We start from the raw sequence: 24010 nt of genomic DNA, 5'->3' as shown, positions 1-24010 counted from the left end.
GGTTAGTGAAAGGTGGAAAAGGGCATAAAGGAAGAGGAGGGGAGTATAAAGAGATAGATGAGAAGAAAAAACCAAATGTTTAGCTCTGGAAAGTAGAGAAACGCTGTCACTACATCTTTGTGCTTCTGCCTCCTCTGTACTTGTGTCGTGACTTGTGTTGCCCCAGTTCATTCAGATGTGTGTACCTTCAACGTACCTTTCTTAATGACATCAGGAAAATAGTTAATATTTATATTTATAAATAATTGCTCGTTTTTAAAAATGTATTACTGCCCTAGAAACAGTCTGATCATTTTGTGTTTCTCATAACTAGGTGCTGTGATTTCTACTAAGAAAGAAGAACTGATTGGAATTCTTGATCATTTTAACATTCAGGTAATTTCTAAATCTGTGTTTCAGATTAATAAATACAGCTGGCTACTTTTTTGTGTGATTTCATTTGTGGTATAGAAAGAATTTGAATGGCCTCATATGAGTAAATTGACCACAGGAAGAATATATTTAACTATTGTTAGTAAGCTTCTAATGCATCAGGTACCTTCAAGACATAACATCTTTAATTTGATAGAACATATAAGAATATCTTGTCTATATTAATATATGCTAAAATTTATGTTAAAAAAATGTACGTAATAAAGTTTCTTGGCTTTCTGCTGTCCAAGTCAGAATAGCATCATAGTTTCCTAAACTTGGTTGCTAAGTTTCTTTTGTAGAAAGGACATTTATTCTAGAAAGATAAAGAAAACATTTCTTTATATATTTTGGATTTATTTCATCACCTACAGGTGGATAAGATTTGAGTCCGTTCTGCTAAGATACTTTGAGCACTTGGAAACAGGGCTCAGATAGTCCGGTAACATTAGCCCTGGAATTGTCTTGGGGGGAATATCTAATCCGGACCCTTTATTCTGTAGATGAGAAACTCGGAGCCAGCAAGAGTAAATGTGCACTTACAGTTGTCTAGGCGTGGTTACTGACAGAGCCTGTAATGGGCCCCAGATATCTCTGTTCAGTTCTAATGCTCTATCCACTGTATCAACTCGCCTTACTCCAGGACTAAGAACACCAAGATTAAACACTAAGGGGAAAAAGCAATTATGTGTCTGGGTCTCTTTCCCAGTTTGGTTTAGAACAAGTTGTCCAGAAAAACTTCCTGTAACGATAGAATGATAGATATTAGGTATTACTGATGTCCAGTGGGGTGGCCACTAGCCGCGCGAGCATCTGAAATGTGTGACGGCTGAGAAATCAAATATTTTATTGTGTTTTACTTAAGCTGAATGTAGCTAGCAGCTTGCATATTGGGATTGGGCAGCACAGGTTCAGAAAAATAGTGAAATCTGAGGAAAAGCAGATACAGCGTAGAACACAGGCCAGTTTGTTAACTGAAGTCAGCAAAACCGAAAGTTAGAGTTTATGGAATCACAGGTGTTGGGAGAAACTTGAAGGGCATCCAGTGTCGTAACATACCGCATGCTCACGTTGTGTGCAGTCTCCACCACGTGTTCCTTCAGCAGGTGCCTGAGCGGGCGGTGGTGGGAAAATGATCTCTGCCTGAGGCTGCTGACCCATGTAGCTGACTGTATTTATTAAAAAGTTGTTTATGGGAAAAGCTCAATCTCTTTTCTCCTAAGTGCCCACTTCCTTGGGGAATATAAAAACATGTTTCTTTTCTTCTGAAATATTTGAAGATATCATAACTGCTTTAGTCCTCTTCTTACACAATTCAGTTAACTAAAGATTCAAGTTCATTGATCAAAAGTGCGAAAGGTCTAGAGCCACACTGAATATCCAGTAATCACTAATCACGTGTGGATGCGTATTGTGCACTCAGAATGTGGGTAGTCCAGATGGAGGGGTGCTGTAGTGTGAAATGATACACACTGGGTGCTGAAGACTTAATGCAAAGGAGTAACTCAGTTTTCATACTGACTACATGTTGTGCTCAGTCTTGCTCAGTCATGTCCGACTCTTTGTGGCCCCATAGACTGTAGCCTGCCAGGCTCTTCTCTGTCCATGGCATTTTCCAGGCAAGATTGCATGTTAAAATGATAGTATTTTAGATACACTAGATTTAAAATATATTACAAACATCAGTTTCACCTGTTTCTATATTTTTAATGTAGATACTAGAAAGCTTGATTGTGTGTGTCGTTTGCATTGTATTTCCGTTGGATGGTGTGGCCTAGAATTGTCAGGAGAAAGGAGGGTGTTTAATGTCTTTAAGTACCCAGTTGCATTTGTCCATCATACCTCTTACTTTTTCTCTGAAGTTTACCTGTTTGTGCTTGCCTTTTGTTTACTCCAGGGTCTTGACATATAAGGGTGCCAGATTTTTAAATAATCTCTAGTATAGAAACTAGGAACTCCATTTCAGAGGATGTGGAAAAAAAGAACATGAACTTTGGCAAAGCTGTTAATCCAGAGTTGGTGATAAAATGCTGTCATTAAAGCTTAGTTTTAAGAAATTAGTTGCTGTGTGAAATTAAGATACCACATAGGCAATTGTCTTAGTTTTAAGAAATTAGATGCTGTGTGAAATTAAGATACCACACAGGCCTTGTTTGGAAGAAAAAAAAGATGACAATCAGAGCCTTAGCTACCTATATAATGAGAAAAATGTAATAGGGATTTCTTTATAACTGCATAAATCTTTTTTATCATCTTGAAAGGGAAGACCCAAAATCTTGCATGAAAGAAAGATTTTCACCAGGAGTATACTAAATAAAGTACAATCAGTATTCTACAGATGGTAAAATAAAGGAGTTACACATTTTTTCATTTCTGCTGATCCTTCATATTTTGTGCTTTACAAACAAGATTATTTTCTGACATTATTTCTGACTTTGTTGGCAACGCACTCCAGTATTCTTGCCAGGGAAATCCCATGGACAGAGGAGCCTGGTGGCTACAGTCCATGGGGTTCACATAAAAGTCAGACACGACTTAGTTACACAAATTAATACCAAAGATATAAGTGGGAAATGACTGTGAATCTTTTTGAAACAAGTAGGAGAAAAAATTCTTAATTCCTCATGAAGAAATAACAGGAAATAAGAAATCTGAAGAAATGCTGTACAAAAAATAAACAACACTTGTCATTTTAATTCTGATGAGAAGTAATGGAGTCGGACTTTTTGTATTTAGTTGGAGGAAGTAATTAACTTGCCTGAGACTACATAGAATGTTCAGACAGCCAAATAAAAGCCCAAGTCAGCTGCTTACACGCTAGAGAACTTCCAACTTTGTAATCTGATGGTTAACCAGTAGCACAGGAGTGGTATCTATAAAACAGGTGGAAGGAATGAAAACTTTCTAATAAAAACACTTGTTTAGAAAGTTCTTATATCCTTATGTAATGGGAGAATATTTAATTTTGGCTGTAGTATTTATTTTTAATTGGAGGATAATTGTTTTACAGTGTTGTGTTGGTTTCTGCCATACATCAACATGAATCAGCCTTAGGTGTAGTATTTGTTTCACTACCATGAAATTTTGAAATATTTTCTTTTCATTAAAAGTTTCCAAGATTTTCTTTTTGTGTATTTAATGCTCTAACCTCCGGCTAGTACCTAGCCTTCCTGATGGAAGCATAGGTCACTTATAATGGATATCTTAGTTCAGTTCTCCTTAAGGCATTAAAATGAAATATTTAAAGATAATCTTTTGTTTGTTTGTTTGTTTCAGGTAGATAATCCGGTTTCTGTTCTAACACAAGAGATGAGCAAGCAGTTCTTGCAGTCTAAAAATGAGGGAGACAAGTACAAAGTAAGAAGCACTGAAATAAACATAAACCTACCTAAAAAAGAAGACATTTATAAATTAAGCATGTATACTGAGCATTAATCTTGGTCATATAGTAAATACCAAGTATTTTTTTAAGCCACTGTATAAGGTAATATTGTATGACTAATTTAGAAAATTAAGGTGGAAGTATAATTTTACTGATAAATCCTTGCTGGGACTTTTTTGGCTTTTAATTCTGAGAGTGAATTCTAAAACTTATATTTGTAGAAATAGAAGGGAATGAGTGACCGTATATACATAATAACTTTTAAACATTAGGTTATTTAGTACTCTTTAAAAAGCCAACAAAATATATGACTACTACTGCAGCTTGCAGTGTGAATTTTGAATGGTTTTGGTGTTTGCTATGCTAAAAAATTATGTGCATTGAGATCAAGGATACGAATGTTTTCTCTGTTTTAACATTCGCTTAAATAATGGAAGAACAGTGAAAATGAGAATTCAGAATGGTATTATCTTCACACCAAATGAGTTTTCTTTCACAAGGCTTTAAGAACTTTTGCAAGTAAACATGTATGTTTGAATGTAGCACTTTAAGTAAATTTGTATACATAAATAAAATGTATTCTTTTGTGTTTGTGTTTAGTTTTCAGAGACCAGATTCTTTTTTTTTCATAGTCACATGGAAGTTTACAAACTCCTAATTATATTTTTCTTGTTTATTTAGTTCTTTATGAAAGCAACCCAACTTGAACAAATGAAGGAAGACTATTCATACATTATGGAAACAAAAGAAAGAACAAAAGAGCAGATAAATCAAGGAGAAGAGGTTTGTAAGCACTTAATGCAGTTGTTTTTTGAAATCAGTCAAATTCTTACACCAGGTAAATGGTATTATAAAATTATATACCGATGTATCTGTATATGTGTACCTATATAAAAATAGTAACATTTTTGTGTGTTTTTTACCTTCAGGGTATGTATTAGCCTTTGCTTTTTTTGTTTTATAATAATGGGTATGTCCATGTCTTAATCATAGACTGGAGGGCAGGGCAGTATCTAACCTACTTATCCCTTGCTGTATGGCTAGTTGCTTCCATAATAATGTGTCACTAATTCCCACTGGGCAGTAGTTTAAAGACTATATTTCTTTTGATGGGAAAATAAGCAGGAGCCTCAGCTGGTATTTAACATAATATGCATTTATAATTGGAGAAGGCAGTAGCACCCCACTCCAGTACTCTTGCCTGGAAAATCCCATGGGTGGAGGAGCCTGGTAGGCTGCAGTCCATGGGGTCGCTAAGAGTCGGACACGACTGAGCGACTTCCCTTTCACTTTTCACTATCATGCATTGGAGAAGGAAATGGCAACCCACTCCAGTACTCTTGCCTGGAGAATCCCAGGGACAGGGGAGCCTGGTGGGCTGCCGTCTATGGGGTCACACAGAGTTGGACATGACTGAAGTGACTTAGCAGCAGCAGCAGCATTTATAATTATAGATGACTCTTCATTATGTTCATTAAATGTTAACATTCTTTTAGTGCCTTATGTTTCAGCTGTTTATCTAGTACTTTAAGTCCCAGTAGTTTTTCTTTGATTCTGTATCTTGTTCTTTTGTCATTTAATCAGTTTTATGCAATTAATTGCTTTCAGCAACTTCATAGTATGTTCTTTTGAGACACACTTTTATTAATGATTGACCCAAGTTAAATTTATTAGATGTTGCACTGACCTTTTTACTTCAAATTTTTGAGGAATACATATTTAAAATTGGGTTTATAGTTATATGGTTCACCAAGTGAAAACTGAAAAAGTCAGGATGAGTATATTTATTTTTATTCCTACATTATTGCTTTGAACCTGAGGTATGTGATACTGTGTGCAAGGAGGTGCTATAAGCCATAGAATTGATATAGTACATGTTCTTTGAATATCAGTGTTTATTACTGGGGAAAGGAAATGCATATTCAGACAAATATGCATAATATATATTAATGTATATTATCTTAAAAACAATGGATCAGGACTTTGAAGAAATTTGTTTGCTTTAAATAGCTTGATGTTTAAATACCCACTTTCTTCACGGTATACTTTGTCATCAGCAATTGAAAGTAATTTGTTTATGAAGTTTAAGAAGTATGTCCCTGTATCATGTAGCTGAGTTTCTTACGTATAATATGCACTTTGTAAGAAGTTTTTTTCTGATTGATTAAATGTACTAGATTCTCAAAATAAACCCTGGATTAGCCTTTAAGAAGTGGAATGTGACCTAATGCAACATTGTAAGTCAACTATACTTCAATAAAAATTTTATTTAAAAAGCAATCAGGAAAGGATTCAGTGGGAGATACAAATAAAAATAAGTCGGAGAAAAGAAATAGAACGTGAAGATTAGAAACTGGAAGTCATTCAGCCATCAAATACTGAGTTCCTATCGCATGCCTTCTAGCATTGTGCTTTGGCCGTGGCCGTATAGCGGTAAATACCTAACAAGATTCTTGGGGTCATGTACCTAACTATGCAGCAGAAAGCACATGGTAAATAATTGAGTATGGTGAGTGCTCCTAGAGGAGTTAAAGATTAGTTTTAATAGGTTACTAGCAACAAGGGGCAAGTCAGGGGCAGTGGGAGGGGTGTAGTTATTAAGTAAGTAATGCCTCAGGTAAGACGTGAAGGGTGAATAATAACAGACAAAGGATGGTGAGAGTGAGGAAGTGTGTTCCAAGAAATAAGCACAGGTGGAGTTTTGGGCAAGAGAGCATTTGGTGTTTTTAAAAAGCTGCAGGAATTCTACATTGTCTAGAGTGAGGAACATAAAAATGAGAGTTAGAAGGCCAGGTTGTGGGGGAGCTTTGAAACTTAAGGGCAGTACAACACATGAAAGTGGATGGCTTGACTGAATGTATATTTTCAGTAGATCACTCTGCTACAGAAGAGAGTGAACTACTCTAAGGACAGAATATACATAGAGAGATCAATAAAGAAGGTATTGTTGTCCAAACAAATGATGATGATGAGGTAAGTTAGAATAGTGGCCATGGTAAGATGGAAAAGAGCTTTGAAATGGTTTGGGCCAGTGTTACATGGAGCATGGAGGGTAGTGGTGAAAACAAAAGCCAGATTTGTGGGGCTGAAAACCAGGAAGAATGGAGGAGCTGGAGATAATTTTCATGAAACTTAGATGTAAAGGGGAAACCACTTTTAGAGAAAAAGGTGGTGCCTTGGGGTGGAAATTGTTGAGTTTGTTTGTAAATGGAAAAGATAAGTAAAGATTTAAATGTGATCCTGGAAAGGAGTCAATGAAAAGGAATAAGTGGAAAAAAGATGAAAAGATGGGATGAAAAATCAACTAATTTAGACCCCCTCAGAGGGCAGATGAGGAAAACAATGAAAACAGTGAGAGACTTTATTTTTTGAACTCCAAAATCACTGCAGATGGTGATTGCAGCCATGAAATTAAAAGACGCTTACTCCTTGGAAGAAAAGCTGTGACCAACCTAGACAGCATATTAAAAAGCAAAGATATTACTTTACCAACAAAGTTCCCTCTAGTCAAAGCTATAGTTTTTTTAGTAGTCATGTATGGATGTGAAAGTTCGACTATAAAGAAAGCTGAGTGCTGAAGAATTGATGCTTTTGAAGTATGGTGTTGGAGAAGACTTGAGAGTCCCTTGAACTGCAAGGAGATCCAACCAGTCAATCCTAAAGGAAATCAGTCCTGAATATTCATTGGAAGGACTGATGCTGAAGCTGAAACTCCAATCCTTTGGCCCTCTGATGTGAAGAACTGACTCATTTGAAAAGACCCTGATGCTGGGAAAGATTGAAGGCAGGAGGAGAAGGGAACAACAGAGGATGAGCTGGTTGGATGGCATCACTAACACGATGGACATGAGTTTGAATAAACTCCGGGAGTTGGTGATGGACAGGGAGTCCTGGCATGCTGCTGTCCATGGGGTCACAAAGAGTCAGACACAACTGAGCGACTGAACTGAACTGAGAAGGCAGAAGAGGGACTGGGCAGGATCCAAATAAGAGGGGGGACTGGTCTTAAGTATAATGAAGCTACCTCTTCCTTTTTAGCTGGAGGAAAAGACTGCTTTTCAGTTTATATATCAGGTTGTTGAAAGCTGTAAGAGCTTGCTTTCTACAGCTTCTGGATTCTATGAAAATAGGCATTAGGGAGGAGTGAGGGATTAGGGTGGTAGGTATATGAGGTTTGAGGAGAGTGATAATGGATTGAAATAATCCTGAAGAATGGGAAAGTGACTTCGATAGAGAAACACACTAAGATCCACAGCGAAGTCCCTATTTGAACACAGAAACTCTGAACGGAGAGGAGAGGCTCTCCAGTCAGGTGTGCAGCTTTAGAAGCTGTTCGTATATCACTGTAGTTAGTTTTTGCATAATTTTATTGATTAATTATTAAGAGAAAATTTTGATGAGAAAAAATATAACATTTGATTTTTAGAAATAAATTTCTTTTGACCTTTCCAGTATCATTGAAATGGATCTAGTGGTATACTTCACGCAGTCTGTCTCTTAGATAGGGAATTGAGAGAAAATGAGAAAACTGAGTTTTTGTGTGGCCTTGAAACTTTTATTCCTTCATTCTTCCTCATTTGAAGACTAGCCGTTTTTAGAGTGCAGAAATTAACAAAACTATTGCACATAGTAAAAGTATACCAAAGAAACAAAAATATTTTTATTTCTGCTCTAATTAAAGAAATAATTGCCTAGCAGATCTTTTTCAGTACTTGTTTAGGCAATGCATTCAAAAGAAATATATTGGCAGAAAGTCTGTCTTTTTACTGTTAGTAAGAAATTTTTTTTTTTTTTTTTTAAAGCGACTTAGTGAACTAAAGCGCCAGTGTTTGGAGAAAGAAGAACGTTTTCAAAATATCGCTGGCTTAAGTACAATGAAGACCAACCTGGAATACCTGAAACATGAAATGGCTTGGGCAGTGGTAATTTCACTTAATTAATTATTCACACATATTTGTAATATGCAGAATATACTTGGTTATAGTTGGTCTTATATGTGACTCGCTATATAATTTATTTTTAGGTCAATGAAATTGAAAAGCAATTGAATGCTATCAGAGATAACATCAAAATTGGAGAAGATCGTGCTGCTAGACTTGAGAGGAAAACGGAGGAGCAGCAGGTGATTACACTTTTTTTATACCGAGGTAGAAGTTGGTTGAGTGGTAAATACGGGAATGATTTTCTGTTGAGGGTCCACATGGACCTTTGTACCATGAGCAGACGCACTTATATATTTACCTTTCCATTCTCTCTCTCTCTTTAAAAGTTACATTTACACAATTCTGGAGTTATTTTCTATTTGTTTATTTATTTATTTGGCTGCATCGGGTCTTAATTGTGGCACCCAGGATCTTCATTGCATCGTGCGGGATCTTTTCCATGCAGCACATGGACTCTCTAGTTGTGGCACCCAGGCTTAACTGTTCATGACATGTGGGATCTTAGTTCCCTGACCAGGGATCACATTTGTGTCCCGTGAATTACAAGGCGTATTCTTTTCTACTGGCCATCAGGGAAGTCCCTTCCCATTCTCTTTTAACAGCTTTACTGAGATACAGTTCATATACTGTACAGTCCACCCATTTAAAATTTACAGTTCAGTGTTTTTTTTTTTTTTTTTTTTTGTATGTTCACAAGGTTTTATAGCCACCACTGTGGAGCCCTCTGCTGTCTTGCCAGAAATAGATCTAACCTTTCTTTATAGGAGCCCCCATGTACTCAGGGTGACTGACTTGCATATTACTATTTTGTTCTACTTAGCTTATGAGCTTCTGGCTGCCAGGCTTGGTTGTACTACAGCGTGTAATCTTTCCCAGCTTGCTTTTTCCTGTCTACCCCTAAGATAAGCAGATAAGTGTTTTTCCTTTTAAGAGCTATAGCACTAATCCATGAAAGGTAATAGAGGAGTGTGTAAAAGTAACAGAAATGGTGAAAGCAGTACATTGTGATCTCTGGGCTGAATTTCTTATTCAATCTTCAGCTAGTAAATGGAAATTCAACCCCACCCACCTCTCTCACTTTACTTTTTTCCATTTCTGAGAGAATATTCTGAAATTTTCACTCGATTTTTCTCAGCTTCGTTTCATAGCTTGTCCTTGGGGAAGACCTTGTTGGTTTCCTCTTTAGATATTTTCTCAATCTAAAAGTGAAATCAGTTTTAGTAATAAATGCTCCGTGTTTTTTCAAATGAAGAAAGGAGAATCTTGAGGCTGGATGATACTTAGTTCTGTAGGTATTTGCTCTGCTTGAGTATTTAAGTATTATACTGTGTAGTAAGTGGTAAATTTCATTAGAGTATGGATTGTCTTAATTTATATTTATATTCTTCCCCCCATATCTTACATAAAAACCTTTTGTATAGTATATACTTGTTTATAGATTATAGCATAACTATTAAAGAGAAGGCTTCTGAAAAAATAGTATCTAAAGCAGACTTTAAATTTGTACTCACCTAATTTAAAACTGAAAATAGATGAATTTTGTTTAGTTTGTGTAACACCTGAACCAACTTTAATTATTATTAAAAACATACAGATTATACTGCTGATGTCTTCATAATAAAAATACACTATTATTCTATATAATGTTTCCTAAATGTCTTACATAGTTACAATCCCTAATCTATATCTCCTATTCAGACTTTTATCTTGAGCACTTGATTTAAATATCTGTCTTCCTGTCTTTACCTGGATGTTCCAGACACTTCAAACTTAGCATCTTTAGTTGAATAGCTATGAAAGATACTTTACAGCCCACAAAGCTTGAAGGATACACTATCTGGCTCTTTCTAGAAAAAATTTGCTACTCCCTGATCTGAAACATTTTTTAAGTTTCAGCTTAAATGCTGCTTTGAAAGCATTCCTGACTTTTTCTGACAGACCTGTGAGTTCTTCCTGTGTGCTTTCACTATTAGAAATATACATACCCTACTTAAGCATTATTGCATCCAAACTGTATAATCCACATGCATGGTTGTTTCTCTGCTAAATTGTATCTGTCTCCCTTTACATTTACTAAATGTGAATTTAAGATTAAAATATATTTTAGAATATTAGAGAAATGCAAATCAAAACTATAATGACGTATCACCTCATGCTGGTCAGATTGGCCATCATCAAAAAATCTACAAATAATAAGTGGTGGAAGAAGGTGTGGAGAAAAGGGAACCCTCCTGTTACCACTGTTGACAGGAATCTAGATTCTTTCAGCCACTATGGAAGACAGTGAAGTTCCTTAAAAAACTAAAGATAGAGTTGCCATATGATCTAGGAATCCCACTCCTAGGCATATATCCAGAAAAGACAGATGAACCCCCAGTGTTCACAGCACTATTTATTATAGCCAAAATATGCAAGCAACCTAAGTGTTCATCAACAGGTGAATGGATAAAGAAGTGGTATGTATATACAGTGGAATATTACTCGGGCATAAAAAAGAATGAGATGCTGCCATTTGCAGCAACGTGGATGGACCTAGAGATTATCATACTGTAAGTGAACTAAGACAGACAGACGTTATATGTGGAATCTAAGAAAAAAAGAAACAGTACAAATGAACTTATTTACCAAACGGAAACACCTCATAGACATAGAAGACAAAACAAATTTATGATTATCAGAGGGGCAAGGGAGGGGGAAGAGTAAATTATGAGTGTGAGATTAGCATTAACATACTATATACAATAGACAAGCAAGAAGGACTTACTATATAGCATGTATGTGTGTGCTTACTCAGTTATGTCCGACGCAAGAATACTGGAGCATTTTCATTGCCATTTCCTACTTCAGAGGATCTTTCCGACACAGGGATCAAACCTGTGTCTGTTATCCCTCCTGCCTTGGCAGGAAGATTCTTTATCGCTGGGCCACCTGGGAAGCCCACTGTATAGCATAAGGAACCTATATTCAATATCTTGTAATAACCTATAATGGAAAAAAAACTTGAGAATGAATATGTATATGTATAATTGAATCACTTTCCTGTACACCTAAAACTAATGCAATATTGTAAATCAACTATACTTCAATAAAAAATATATATATTTTAGCATTTTATATAGTTACATTTATCTAATTACTGTCTATAGAGTTTAGTTAAAGCAAAATTAAGTTTATTTGAAATGTGAACCATATATAATTATTTTTTTAACTTTTCTGTTTATTGAAGAAAAATAAAATATATTCCAACAATGTTAATTTTCTTAAAGGTCAGACTTAATGAAGCAGAAAAAAAATACAAAGACATTCAAGATAAACTAGAAAAGATTAGTCAAGAGACAAGTGCACGAGCGCCAGAATGTATGGCACTGAAAGCAGATCTTACTTCTAAGAAAAGGGCCTATAATGAAGCTGAGGTGAGAGAAAAACTTTCATATCAAATATAAATACTGCTCCTCTGTCCATGGAACTCTCCAGGCAAGAATACTGGAGTAGGTAGCCATTCCCTTTTCCAGGGGATCTTCCTGACCCAGAGATTGAACCTGAGTCTCCTGCATTCCAGGTGGACTCTTTACTGTCTGAGCCACCAGGGAAGCCCATTAAAAACTTCATCATATCAAATATCAATACTGTTTGTTTATTTTTAAAAGTAGAGGTTTTGTAGTTATGTTGATTTTGGGCTTTAAAAAATGTTACGATTTCATGTGGCCATATATGTACTTCGTTTAAGTATATATTTCTGCATATATTCAACCTTTGATTTGACCATTTGGCAGAAGTGAACTTGAATGGAGTATTTGTTTTTTTATTTTACTGAAGTGTGTCTGATTTTTTGTTAGGTTTTGTATAATCGTTCCCTAAATGAGTATAAAGCATTAAAGAAAGATGATGAGCAGCTCTGCAGAAGAATTGAAGAACTGAAAAAAAGGTAAGGTAGTTACTTTGCAATTTTCATTTTTACCTCATTTTGTAATAAAGTAATCCAAGTGAAATGGAGGAAGTATTTTCTTTTCTTTTTTTTTTTTTAATTTTTTGTTTCCTATTGAGGTAGAGTCAATTCGGGCTTTCCTGGTGGCTCAGACAGTAAAGAATGTGCCTGCAGTGCAGGAGACCCGGGTTTGATCCCCTGTTCAGGAAGATCCCTTGGAGAGGGGTTCGGCTACCTACTCCAGTATTCTTGCCTGGAGAACTCTGTGGACCGGGGAGCCTGGCAGGCTATAGTCCATGGGATCACAAAGAGTCGGACACAACTGAGCAACTTAACATGCACACACACATACACACATGGTGGATTAAGTGTTGTGATAGTTTCAGGGGAACAGTAAAGGGACTCAGCCATACATATACATGTGTGGCTTTCTCCCCTAAACTCCCCGCTCATCCAGACTACCACATAACATTGAGCAGAGTTCCCACGTACTGTACAGTAGGTCCTTGTTGGTTATCCATTTTAAATATAACAGTGTATACACGTCCTTCCCAAACTCCCTGTTTCTTCCCCCCCCGCAACCATTAAGTTTCTCTACTACTGCAGAGAAATTTTATTACATCGCTTTATGTTTTTTACAGTGTTAGGCTTTTAACTTAACATTTCCTCTTTGGGTTATTTACTCTTAGTGCCGATCAGTCTTTGGAACCTGAACGGTTGGAAAGGCAAAAAAAAATATCTTGGTTAAAAGAGAGAATAAAGGCCTTACAAGATCAAGAAAGTTCAGTCAATCAAGAGATCGAACAATTTCAGCAAGCCATAGAAAAAGACAAAGAAGAACATACCAGGATTAAGTAAGTGTCTACATCCTTATATTTTTTCAGTTATTTGAAAATTATGTAGTTTTCCTCTTTATGAAAATAAAATACTTGGTTTTTATTTTGTTCTTTCTCATAATAATAAAATATTATTAAAGTATCTTTCAAAATCACTTTCCTAATAAAACTTCTAAACTTGTAGAATTGGACAGTTTCTGGGTTTTCTTGTTTTTGTCACTGTTGCATTATTTTTAGTGGTCTTCTGACTGTTTTTTCCTGGTAACACAATTGTTTTCAAATAAAGAATCTGCCTTTAGTTCTTAGGATAGCTGTGTCATTTATTGGTATGCAGGTGTTAGGGGAAAAGTCTGGATATTTCTGTATAACCTTTTCATGTACCTATTCTGTTTTTCCACTTGTATTTTTTAGGAGAGAAGAGTTAGATGTGAAGACTACACTGAACTTTAACCAGAGGCAACTGAAAGAATTGAAAGATAGTAAAACTAATCGACTCAAAAGATTTGGCCCTCACGTTCCAGCTCTTCTTGAAGCCATAGATGATGCCTACAGACGGGGACACTTTACCTATAAACCTGTAGGCCCATTAGGTATTTGTCACCAGTTAGTCAGGATATCATAAAAATTAGAAATGTATTTTTATTTTCAGGAAGGAGTCTGTTGAATATAATTTTTTTTAAGCTCTGTCATCAAAGAACCATGTAGTTATGTGTAGACTTTGTACACATTCTAAGAAATAATGATAAAATCACTTTAAGCTTTGTAACTTTCCTCTGGTATCTTCTAAGCACAAAAAAATCAAGAGAACTTAGGAAAAGGAAAAGTAGCTATAGAGTTAAATAATCTGGTTCTGATTTTTTTTCCTGAATGAATAAATCAATAAACTAATTTGCATGCAATTGATTAGTAGGAAGTTTCTATTTAGATTGGACAACACTATTTTTGAGTTCTCTTTCAAATATAAATCTGGAATTATTTAACTATCCTCATATGTACATGAGAAAAAAATCAATTGAGGGACTTGCCTGTTGGTCCAGTGGTTAAGACTTTACCTTCCAGTGCAGGTCTGTGGGTTCAATTCCTTCATGGCCGAAAAACCAAAACATAAAATAGAAGTAATGTTGTAATAAACTCAATAAAGACTTTAAAAATAGTCCACATCAAAAAAATAGTTATTAAAAAATACATTGAGTTTTGAGAAGTTATTTTTAATTCTGTACATCATTAGGTGAAAATGATGCTACAGATACATTTTTAGTACAGTATTATATACTGCATTAAGTATTGTAGTAATGTCTCTTCATTTAAATGATATGTGTATACCTCTATACCAGGATCCATTTCAATAGGTGAGGTATTTTTTTCCGCCTCTAAATCTAAAATTTCAATATTAATCAGTTTCGCATTAAACAGTAGAGTCTATAACCCTTTTGGCTTGATTTTCAAAACCATTCAGAGGCTGAATTAGTTTACACAAAGGAAAAACACTGTTGATTTACATTAGAGCAAGACAGCTTTTCATAGGATTCGGTGTTTTCCCCCCAGTGTATCCAGTGGGATGAGGGTATTTCCCATTTGATTAAAATAAGATCTGTAATATTATTTAAATTGCTTAGTATGAAACTATTTTAAAGTCATTTATGAACTGTTATACAAAGATAATAGTTTCCCTGGTGGCTCAGTTGGTAAAGAGTCCACCTGCAATGTGAGAGACCCAGGTTCAATCCCTGGGTTGGGAAGATCCCCTGGAGAAGGAAATGACAACCCACTGAAGCCTGGCGGGCTACAGTCCATGGGGTCACAAAGAGTCGGACATGACTGAGTGACTATCACTTCATACAAAGATAGTTACATTAATGTTTCAAGTATTTAACGGGCATTTTAATAGCTCTCTCTCATTTTTAGGAGCTTGCATTCATCTTCGGGACCCTGAGCTTGCTTTGGCTATTGAATCTTGCTTAAAAGGACTTCTTCAAGCCTATTGTTGCCATAACCATGCTGATGAAAGAGTGCTTCAGGCATTGATGAAAAAGTTTTATTCACCAGGGACCTCACGGCCACAGATAATAGTTTCTGAGTTTCGGAATGAGATGTATGATGTAAGACACAGGTAAGGCATCAGTAATTATTTAAAAACTGTTCTGGTTTTGTTTAGTCATGTACAAGATCAGAAAGAATTAGAACATTTTTAATGTTAACCATGTCTACACTACTGATCTGTAAAAATTCCATCAGCTACATCTTTAATTTGAATCTAGGCATTGAAGATACATAGATCAATAAATGAGAGATACTCCCTGCCTTTGAGGTCCTTACACGAGATCTGTTGTGGGAGACATACCAGGAAATAGACCTTGTGTGGCTTAGAAATTGTACTGAGGAATAAAATGGTGCATACCTATCCATGTTAAAAAGGAGGGTGTACAGCAGAGCTGTGGCACTTATTGGTCACAGTTCAACTAGAGGTGGTTTACAGAGTCCATAAAGAGCTGTGGTTGTTTTCTTTGATCTTTGTTTGACTGTTTACTTTGACCCTAACAAACCTCAAGGGCACCATACCCAAACTGGCCTCTTTGTTAGCTGCTAGCTAGCTAACAATTTACTCTCTTACACACACACACACACATATATGTATATGTGATATATATGTAAGGTATATCTTCCTACATATATATATATTCCTCTGTATATATATTTTCCTATTACTAGATTACAGTTTAAAATTTTTTTTTCCTCTCCCATTCCCATTTTTTTCTAATGAATACAATTTTTGCTGCTTTCAATTAAGTCTTATATTTGGAGACATGAAAGATGCCCTTTTTTTAAGCATGTTTTTTCCATATTTAATTTGATTGTGGTATTTTTCCTTTTACTTGGCTTTGGAAATCATGTTTTATTAAGATTTCTTCTAAGCTTAATTAGGATCATCAAAGCATTTTGTCCTGTAATTACTCCTACCACTGAGGCTTGTCATGCTTGCCTGGAGTTTGATGTGCGGTTTTTCCTTTGTCCTCACCCTCTTTAGGCTTCTCCATTTTGTTGTTGCGTGAGCCTGTTTCATACTTGTCCTTTCCTTGTCTCATGATTGACCCCTTATCGCTACTATTCCTTCTTACTTTTAGTTCTCCTATACTGATTTTACCACATGTCAGCAGGCAACTGATTGTGATATAAATTAAATATGAAGTACATCCCAGGGCAGTAGAGCAGAAGGAAGAGGTGGTTGTGACTGAGAGCTTTAGAGCTGGTAGGAGCAAGCCCATCCAGCGGTGGCACATGCCTACTTGAAAGTACTTGCTCCTCCCCAGCATAGAACCTGTGCTCTCAGTGGACTGGCCAGAGTCTATGTTTTACCACAGTTCCCTTCCACATCCCCTCCCTCTTAGACTCCTGCTTCCCACCCTCTCTCCCCTCCCTCCCTGCATTGTTTCACTGACATTGTTTGACATTTCTACAGCGCCCACCCCATTCTATCCTATCTTTGCTTTTACTTCCGCTTGATCTCTGTCCTAAGGTTACTATCCTGTTTCTCTGCCTCATTTTACAGGAAGGACTGCTTAGAAGAATCGTCTCTGTCACTCATTTCTGTCTTCTTCCTTGAACCTTACCAGTCAAGCTTGTAGAACTTCATCACATCCCAGAACAGCGCTTGTCTAGGCACCAGCGAGCCTTGCTTGGCTTGGTCCTGGAGTCCTTCCTTGCTACTCACTGACTTGACCTATCAGCAGTATTTGCCGAAGTGTGTTCTCATCCTCTTGAGGCCTCGCTGCGACCTCTCAGGCTTACATGATCTGCCCTCTTGCCTTCTGTCCTGTCCTGTCCTCGTGTCCAGACACACTTGCCACACTGCTTGTCAACTGCATACCAACTTCCTGGCTTCTCCAACAGCCATTTTCAGGCTCTTTGCAAATGCTGCTCCCTTGGCGTGAAATGCTCTTCTTCAGGGTGCTAATGTGACTCCCATTCCCTTAGGTGTCTGCTCATTGTTATCCTAGTAAGGCTTTTCCTGACCTTTTCTGTGTGAAAAAGTACTTTTCCTTGCTTTTCTCTCTCCCTTCAATAGACTGTAAGCTTCATGGGGAGAAGGATATAGTCTGTTCTGTTCCTATCTCCTCATCCTCTGAACAGCATTTGGCACATAGTAGGTGCTCAGAAAGTACATGGTGAATTAATAACTAAGTGAAAAACATACACACACACACACACACACACACACACACGTATTTTGTTTTGGAATTCTAGAACTAAGCATTATGAATGCCGTTGCCATTTCCCCATGTCTTTTAATTAATTGACTTTTATGTATATGTGGTAGCAGTATAGGACTTAAGGAAATTGTAATAATTAGTTACAGGGGGTGACAGAATATAATGATTAAGAATCTGGGTTCTAGAACTGAGCTGCCTGGTTTAAATCCTAGACTGACCTCTAAGTTAGCTTTATGACATCAGGGAACTTGCTAAACTATCTGAAGCTTCTTCACTTGAAAAAAAAGTATAATAATGTTACCTATCTCATATAGTTGTTCTGAGAATTAAATAAGCCAGCACGGTCATTTGTCTTTTGGTATCCACAGGGGATTGATTCCAGGGCCCTCTGTTGGTCAGAATCTGCAGATGCTCCTGTCCCATAGTCGGCCCTCTGTAGCCACAGTTCTGATTCACACAAGCATGGATACTGCAGGACCTACTGTATTCATTGAAAAAGAATCCATGTATAAGTGGACATGTGCAGTTCAAACCCGTGTTCAAGGATCAGCTGTACTTAGAACAGTGCCTAGTATGAAATGAATGTTTGCTAATAAGATAAAATTAAGCCTATTACAGGTGTTTTCAAATGTCTTCCATGTCTTGTTATTATCCATCATTTCCTCAACCTATTTAAAATATATATCTAATATATATAATAGAGCTTCCCTGGTGGCTCAGAGGTTAAAGCATCTGCCTCCAATGCAGGAGACCCGGCTTCGATCCCTGGGTCGGGAAGATCCCCTGGAGAAGGAAATGGTAACCCACTCCCGTATTCTTGCCTGGAGAATCCCATGGACAGAGAAGCCTGGTAGGCTATAGTCCATGGGGTCACAAAGAGTAGGACACGACTGAGCGACTTCACTTTTACTTTCAATATATATAATATTAAAGTTGGGTAAGTTAATCCTTATGTATTTTTGTCTCCTAGAGCTGCATATCATCCAGAGTACCCAACAGTTCTGACAGCGTTAGAAATAGATAATGCAGTTGTTGCAAATAGCCTGATTGACATGCGAAGCATAGAGACAGTGCTGCTAATCAAAGTAAGTCCAGATGCTTCCTGTGTTTTATATTATTTTTAAATTTTCTAAACTTAAATTGGTTATATAAATTCTACTTAAGTACTTTACTTGATCTTTTATGAATTATTTTTCTTAACAAAAACCTTTTAGCTCTGTAAAATAAATCAATGTTTACTCTTTATCAGCATATGTATTTCCGTGTACTTGTTAGATTGTATCACCAGTATTGTGTTTCATCTATTGGTATAAATTTGCTGAGAAGGGACAAGGAAATTCAAAACAAATCTGTAATTAATACAGTCTATTTTTCTCATAAATAGAATCTGAGAGGCAATGATAGCAGTCATCCAAATGTGTACATGTATATTGCAAGTTCATATTGTAATTATCTGTGGGCTTGGCCCTCTGATATTTTAGACAGATACGTGAAAGAAAATAATGAAGTCCCCTTGTAAAGATCTATTCCAGGAAAGGTTGATAAGGCCTCAGTTCAGTTCAGTTCAGTTGCTTAGTCATATCCAACTCTCTGCAACCCCATGAACCGCAGCACACCAGGCCTCCCTGTCCATCACCAACTCCCAGAGTCCACCCAAATCCATGTCCATTGAGTCGGTGATGCCATCCAACCATCTCATACTCTGTCGTCCCCCTTTCCTCCTGCCCTCAATCTTTCCCAGCATCAGGGTCTTTTCAGATGAGTCAGCTCTTCGCATCAGGTGGCCAAAGTATTGGAGTTTCCAAAAAAAAAAAAAACAAAGTATTGGAGTTTCAGTTTTAACATCAGTCCTTCCAATGAACACCCAGGACTGATCTGCTATAGGATGGACTGGTTGGATCTCCTTGCAGTCCAAGGGACTCTTAAGAGTCTTCTCCAACACCATAGTTCAAAAGCAGCAATTCTTCTGCGCTCAGCTTTCTTTATAGTCCAACTCTCACATCCATACATGACCACTGGAAAAACCATAGCCTTGACTAGACGGACCTTTGTTGATAAAGTAATGTCTCTGCTTTTTAATATGCTGTCTAGGTTGGTCATAACTTTCCTTCCAAGGAGTAAGCGTCTTTTAATTTCATGGCTGCAATAAGCCTAATCACCTTACTTCCTCTAGGAAGTAAAATATTAAAGATTTCCAGGTTTTCCCTACATAATTCAGTGTACTAATCTTTTCTTGGAATTTGCTCTTCACTCATCTTTTCTAGGGTGTAAAAGACATTTAGAAAAAAGTAAGATTTCATTTTTCTATGAAAAATAAGATTTCTAAGGTAAATATTATTATATGAAAAGGTACTTAAGATTTTTTATTTTAATGGATAGCAGTATTAGAATTTAAAAATAAAATATGTCAGTTTGTCATAGAACATTGTTTCCTATGTTTTTAAGACTTAGTTTAATTCTTTGAATCTTGAAAACAGTTTTTTAAATTCTTCTACTTATCTTCATGGAATTATTTCATTGGAATGTTTAAACAAAAATAATTGAATCTTAAACTAGTGATAGGTAACATTTTGAAATTATATACAGTGGAAATGCTTTGGCATATTTTAAAAATGTATTTTTCCCTCTATATTTTTTAGAATAATTCTGTAGCTCGTGCAGTGATGCAATCCCAAAAGCCACCCAAGAATTGTAGAGAAGCTTTTACTGCTGATGGTGATCAGGTTTTTGCAGGGCGTTATTACTCATCTGAATATACAAGACCTAAGTTTCTAAGCAGAGATGTGGATTCTGAAATAAGGTTGGTATGCAATGTAGCTTTATTGTATTATTCCCACCCTTTCCTTTTGATTTATTTACTTTTTGGCGGTGCTGGGTCATCTTTGCTACAGGTAGGCTTTCTCTAGTTGTGGCAAGAGAGAGCTACTTTCTAGCTGAGGGTGTATGGGCTTCTCATTGCAGTGGCTTCTCTTGTTGCAGAGCATAGCTCTAGGGCGTATAGGCTTCAGTAGTTGTGGTCTGTGGGCTTAGTTGCTCCACAGCAGGTTGGATCTTCCCAGATCGGGGGATCAAATCCGTGTCTCCTGCATTGGCAGGTGGACTCTACCACTGAGCCATCAGGGAAGCCCCTGAACTTTGTTGTTTTTTTATTTTTTTAAACTGTTTTTCACATTAATGAACTTTATTGATTGAAAATACAATGTTATTATGATACTTTGTGTCATCTGTTTTGACCTGAACAAGTATAGTAGTTGTCTGATATTTGGAAGTTTAAAAACAATTCACTGGTGTTTTTCAAATACAGAAAAACATAAATTGGAAAACAAAAGTAACTCATAATCTCATTTCCCGACAGTCCCTATTGACATTTTAAAAATAATTAAAAGTAATATATGCACATGGTGAGAAAATTCAAACAGTCCAGAAATGTATGCATTGAAAAGTGAAGCCCTTTGCCCCCATCTCTCTTTCAAAAGTAAGGTAATACTTTAACAGTTTCTTACATATATTTCCGGAATGGTTTATATACTTGTACTTTCTTATATTTATTTCCAGAACAGTTTGAAATTGAGATATAATTCAAGTGTACAATTGAGAGATTTTTGTGCAGCCATAACTATTATCTCAGTCCAAGCATTTTGGTCACACCAGAAGGAAAACTCCTGCCCATGAGCAGTTGTTCCCTCATTCCTCCCCACCCTCAGCCTCTGGCAACCACTACTCTATTTTTGGATTTGTCTTTATGGATTCGTTTACTCTGGATACTTCATATAAATGCAGTTATATAAAATGCATCCATTTGTGTCCAGCTTCTTCCACTTAGCATAATGTTTCAAAGTTCACACATTTGTGCTGTGTATAAGTATGCATATGGTTTCTATGTCTTGCTTTTTGTCTCTCAATATTATATCTTGGGCAGGGCTTCCCTGGTGGCTCAGTGGTAAAGAATCTGCCTGCAATGCAGGAGACACGGGTTCGATCCCTAAGTTAGGAAGATCCCCTGGAGTCGGAAATCGCAACCCACTCCAGTATTCTTTCCTGGGAAATCCCATTGACAGAGGAGCCTGGTGAGCTACAGTCCATGGGGTCGCAAAAGAGTCAAATGTGACTTAGCGACTAAACAACAACAATTAAATCTTGGAGATTGTTCCATATCAGCACAGGTAAAGCTGCCCTGTAATAGATGCTTGACCAGTTCCTTTTGATGGACAGAGACATTGTCTGCAGTTTTCTCTTACTATAGCAGCGCTGCAGTGAGAACATGTGTGTCTTGGCATACTTTTGAAAGGATGTGCATAGCTTAAATTCTAAATAGTAAAAATGCTGAGTCAAAGGATATGTGGATTTTAAAATAATTTAATAGTCATTGTTAGTGTTTTATTAACATAAAATTTATGGGCCAATTTAAAATATTTAATAACATTAAATAATTACATTATTTTTAGTACTTAATAATGTTAAATGAGCCTTAGTATTTGTTAAAAGAAATAATTTAATATTTAAAATTTTTTGATTTACATAAATTGATCACTTAATAGCAGTTACCAAATGACTACAGAATAATTGATTTCCCTAATGCCCTCTCATACTATGAAGATATGAAGAATGCTTCTCTGTGCCCCATCAACTCAGCACTAGCAGATTCCCGTTGATGAAAGATTTCCCTGAAAAAGATTTTGTGTCTGGCCCTGTTTTTACCAGAAATATAAAAGTACTCTCCTCTTTCTCTCATTTGCTCTTTTGTTTATCATTCATTCAACATTTACTGATTGTTTTTTTAATTTTGAAAGTTCCGCCAGGTAGCATGGCTATAATAATAGTACATCAGATTTAAAATGCCCTGTTATTCCGTATACAAGTAAAAAATAAAAATATTGCTAGTTGAACCATGGACTGGAAGATGATTTTAGAATTCAGAGATGTTAAACTGTGGGAAAATATGCTTTTAGTGAAATCTGGCATACACTTTTTATCAGAGAAAAGCTCTTCTTAACTGCACAGGTGGTTCTCTTCCACCAGGCACACGATTTTGGAACAGGTACTTGGGTCAGTGAGGCAGGGAAAAAGATCACTTCTGAAGGCAGATGCCTCTGCTGGTGTGGAGACCCTTCTGGCTTCGGTATCTGCTGACCTTATCCTCCACCTCTTTCGTTGTCCTCCTCACTTCCCCTTTCTCTCCCCACACATTCGTAGTGTTTATTCACCACCACAAATGCAGGAGTCTGTTTCTCGCTTCATGTATTTCTTTTCATCTTCTCCTCCAGTTGCTGCAGCTGGGGAAAACTTCAGAGAACACACATCAGTTGTCTCTTCTCCCAGACTTGCTCTTATGTTCCCATAGTGGTGTGGACATGCAGTGCGGTATCCCGTTCACATTTCAGTATTATTGTTTATTTCCTGACGCTTGGGCTTTTTGTTTAATTTCTTCTTGCCTTAATTCTTTTTCTACCTCTGCTTATCACTGTGCATAGTACCTTTCACAGGTAGATCATAAGTACTTATGAATGAAATAAGTAAAATTTAATTCCAGTTTAAAAGATGTTTTTTGAAATCTCCATGTTTCCATGTTATGAATTACTTGTTAGGAATAGAGAACTGGTTTAACTGCATAAGGTTTGGCAAAACTCTGTTACAAATAAGGCTTTCTTTGTAAAGATCTAAATATTTATAATATTCAGAAGTAGATTTAAAGTATTTTTTTACCCTCTCTTTTCTATTAAGTGACTTGGAGGATGAAGTTGAAAATAAGAAAGCCCAGATATTAAATCTTCAGCAACATCTGTCTACCCTTCAAAAGGATATTAAATGCAATGAAGAACTTCTCAGAAGGTACCAACTGCATTACAAAGAGTTAAAGGTAAGAAAACATCATTTTGTTTTCTCAGCTTAATCATTTGCAAGTTATTTTTAAGGTCTTACCATGCATTGAGTATTGGAGAAGGAAATGGCAATGCACTCCAGTGTTCTTGCCTGGAGAATCCCAGGGATGGCGGAGCCTGGTGGGCTGCCATCTATGGGGTCTCACAGAGTCAGACATGACTGAAGTGACTTAGCAGCATGCATTGAGTTAGATGAGTAGTTCTCAGATTTTTTGGCCTCAAGCCCCTTTACAGTCTTAAAAGAGCCCTCATCTGTGTGGGTTTTATCAGTATTCCTATTATTAAAAATTAATGCAAAATTTAAGAATATTTATTAACTAATTTAAAAATAATAAGTACATTATGTGTTAACATAAATAACGTTTTTATGGCAAATAGCTAGTTTCCAAAGCCAGAAAGATTTAGTAAAAAGATTGACATTTTTTA

The 24010-nt window shown here is 36.5% G+C and overlaps 1 protein-coding gene across 1 annotated transcript in view; it reads left to right on the top strand.

The window, feature by feature from the left end:
• SMC6 (structural maintenance of chromosomes 6) overlaps positions 1–24010 on the top strand; it is a 74994-nt gene that overhangs the window by 24988 nt on the left and 25996 nt on the right. The window contains exons 6-18 of the mRNA XM_010840507.1: positions 314–375; positions 3688–3768; positions 4475–4576; positions 8596–8715; positions 8817–8915; positions 12003–12149; positions 12573–12661; positions 13351–13515; positions 13909–14087; positions 15403–15607; positions 18676–18790; positions 20345–20505; positions 23427–23562. Coding sequence (XP_010838809.1) covers positions 314–375; positions 3688–3768; positions 4475–4576; positions 8596–8715; positions 8817–8915; positions 12003–12149; positions 12573–12661; positions 13351–13515; positions 13909–14087; positions 15403–15607; positions 18676–18790; positions 20345–20505; positions 23427–23562 — 1661 coding nt within the window. The remainder of the gene's footprint in view (positions 1–313; positions 376–3687; positions 3769–4474; positions 4577–8595; positions 8716–8816; positions 8916–12002; positions 12150–12572; positions 12662–13350; positions 13516–13908; positions 14088–15402; positions 15608–18675; positions 18791–20344; positions 20506–23426; positions 23563–24010) is intronic.

The sequence above is a fragment of the Bison bison genome, unplaced genomic scaffold (assembly GCF_000754665.1).
Source record: "Bison bison bison isolate TAMUID 2011002044 unplaced genomic scaffold, Bison_UMD1.0 scf7180017864145, whole genome shotgun sequence".
In the NCBI taxonomy this organism is placed as follows: Eukaryota; Metazoa; Chordata; class Mammalia; order Artiodactyla; family Bovidae; genus Bison; species Bison bison.
Note: the sequence above shows the minus strand (reverse complement) of the source record. Positions and strands in the feature narration are given on the sequence as shown.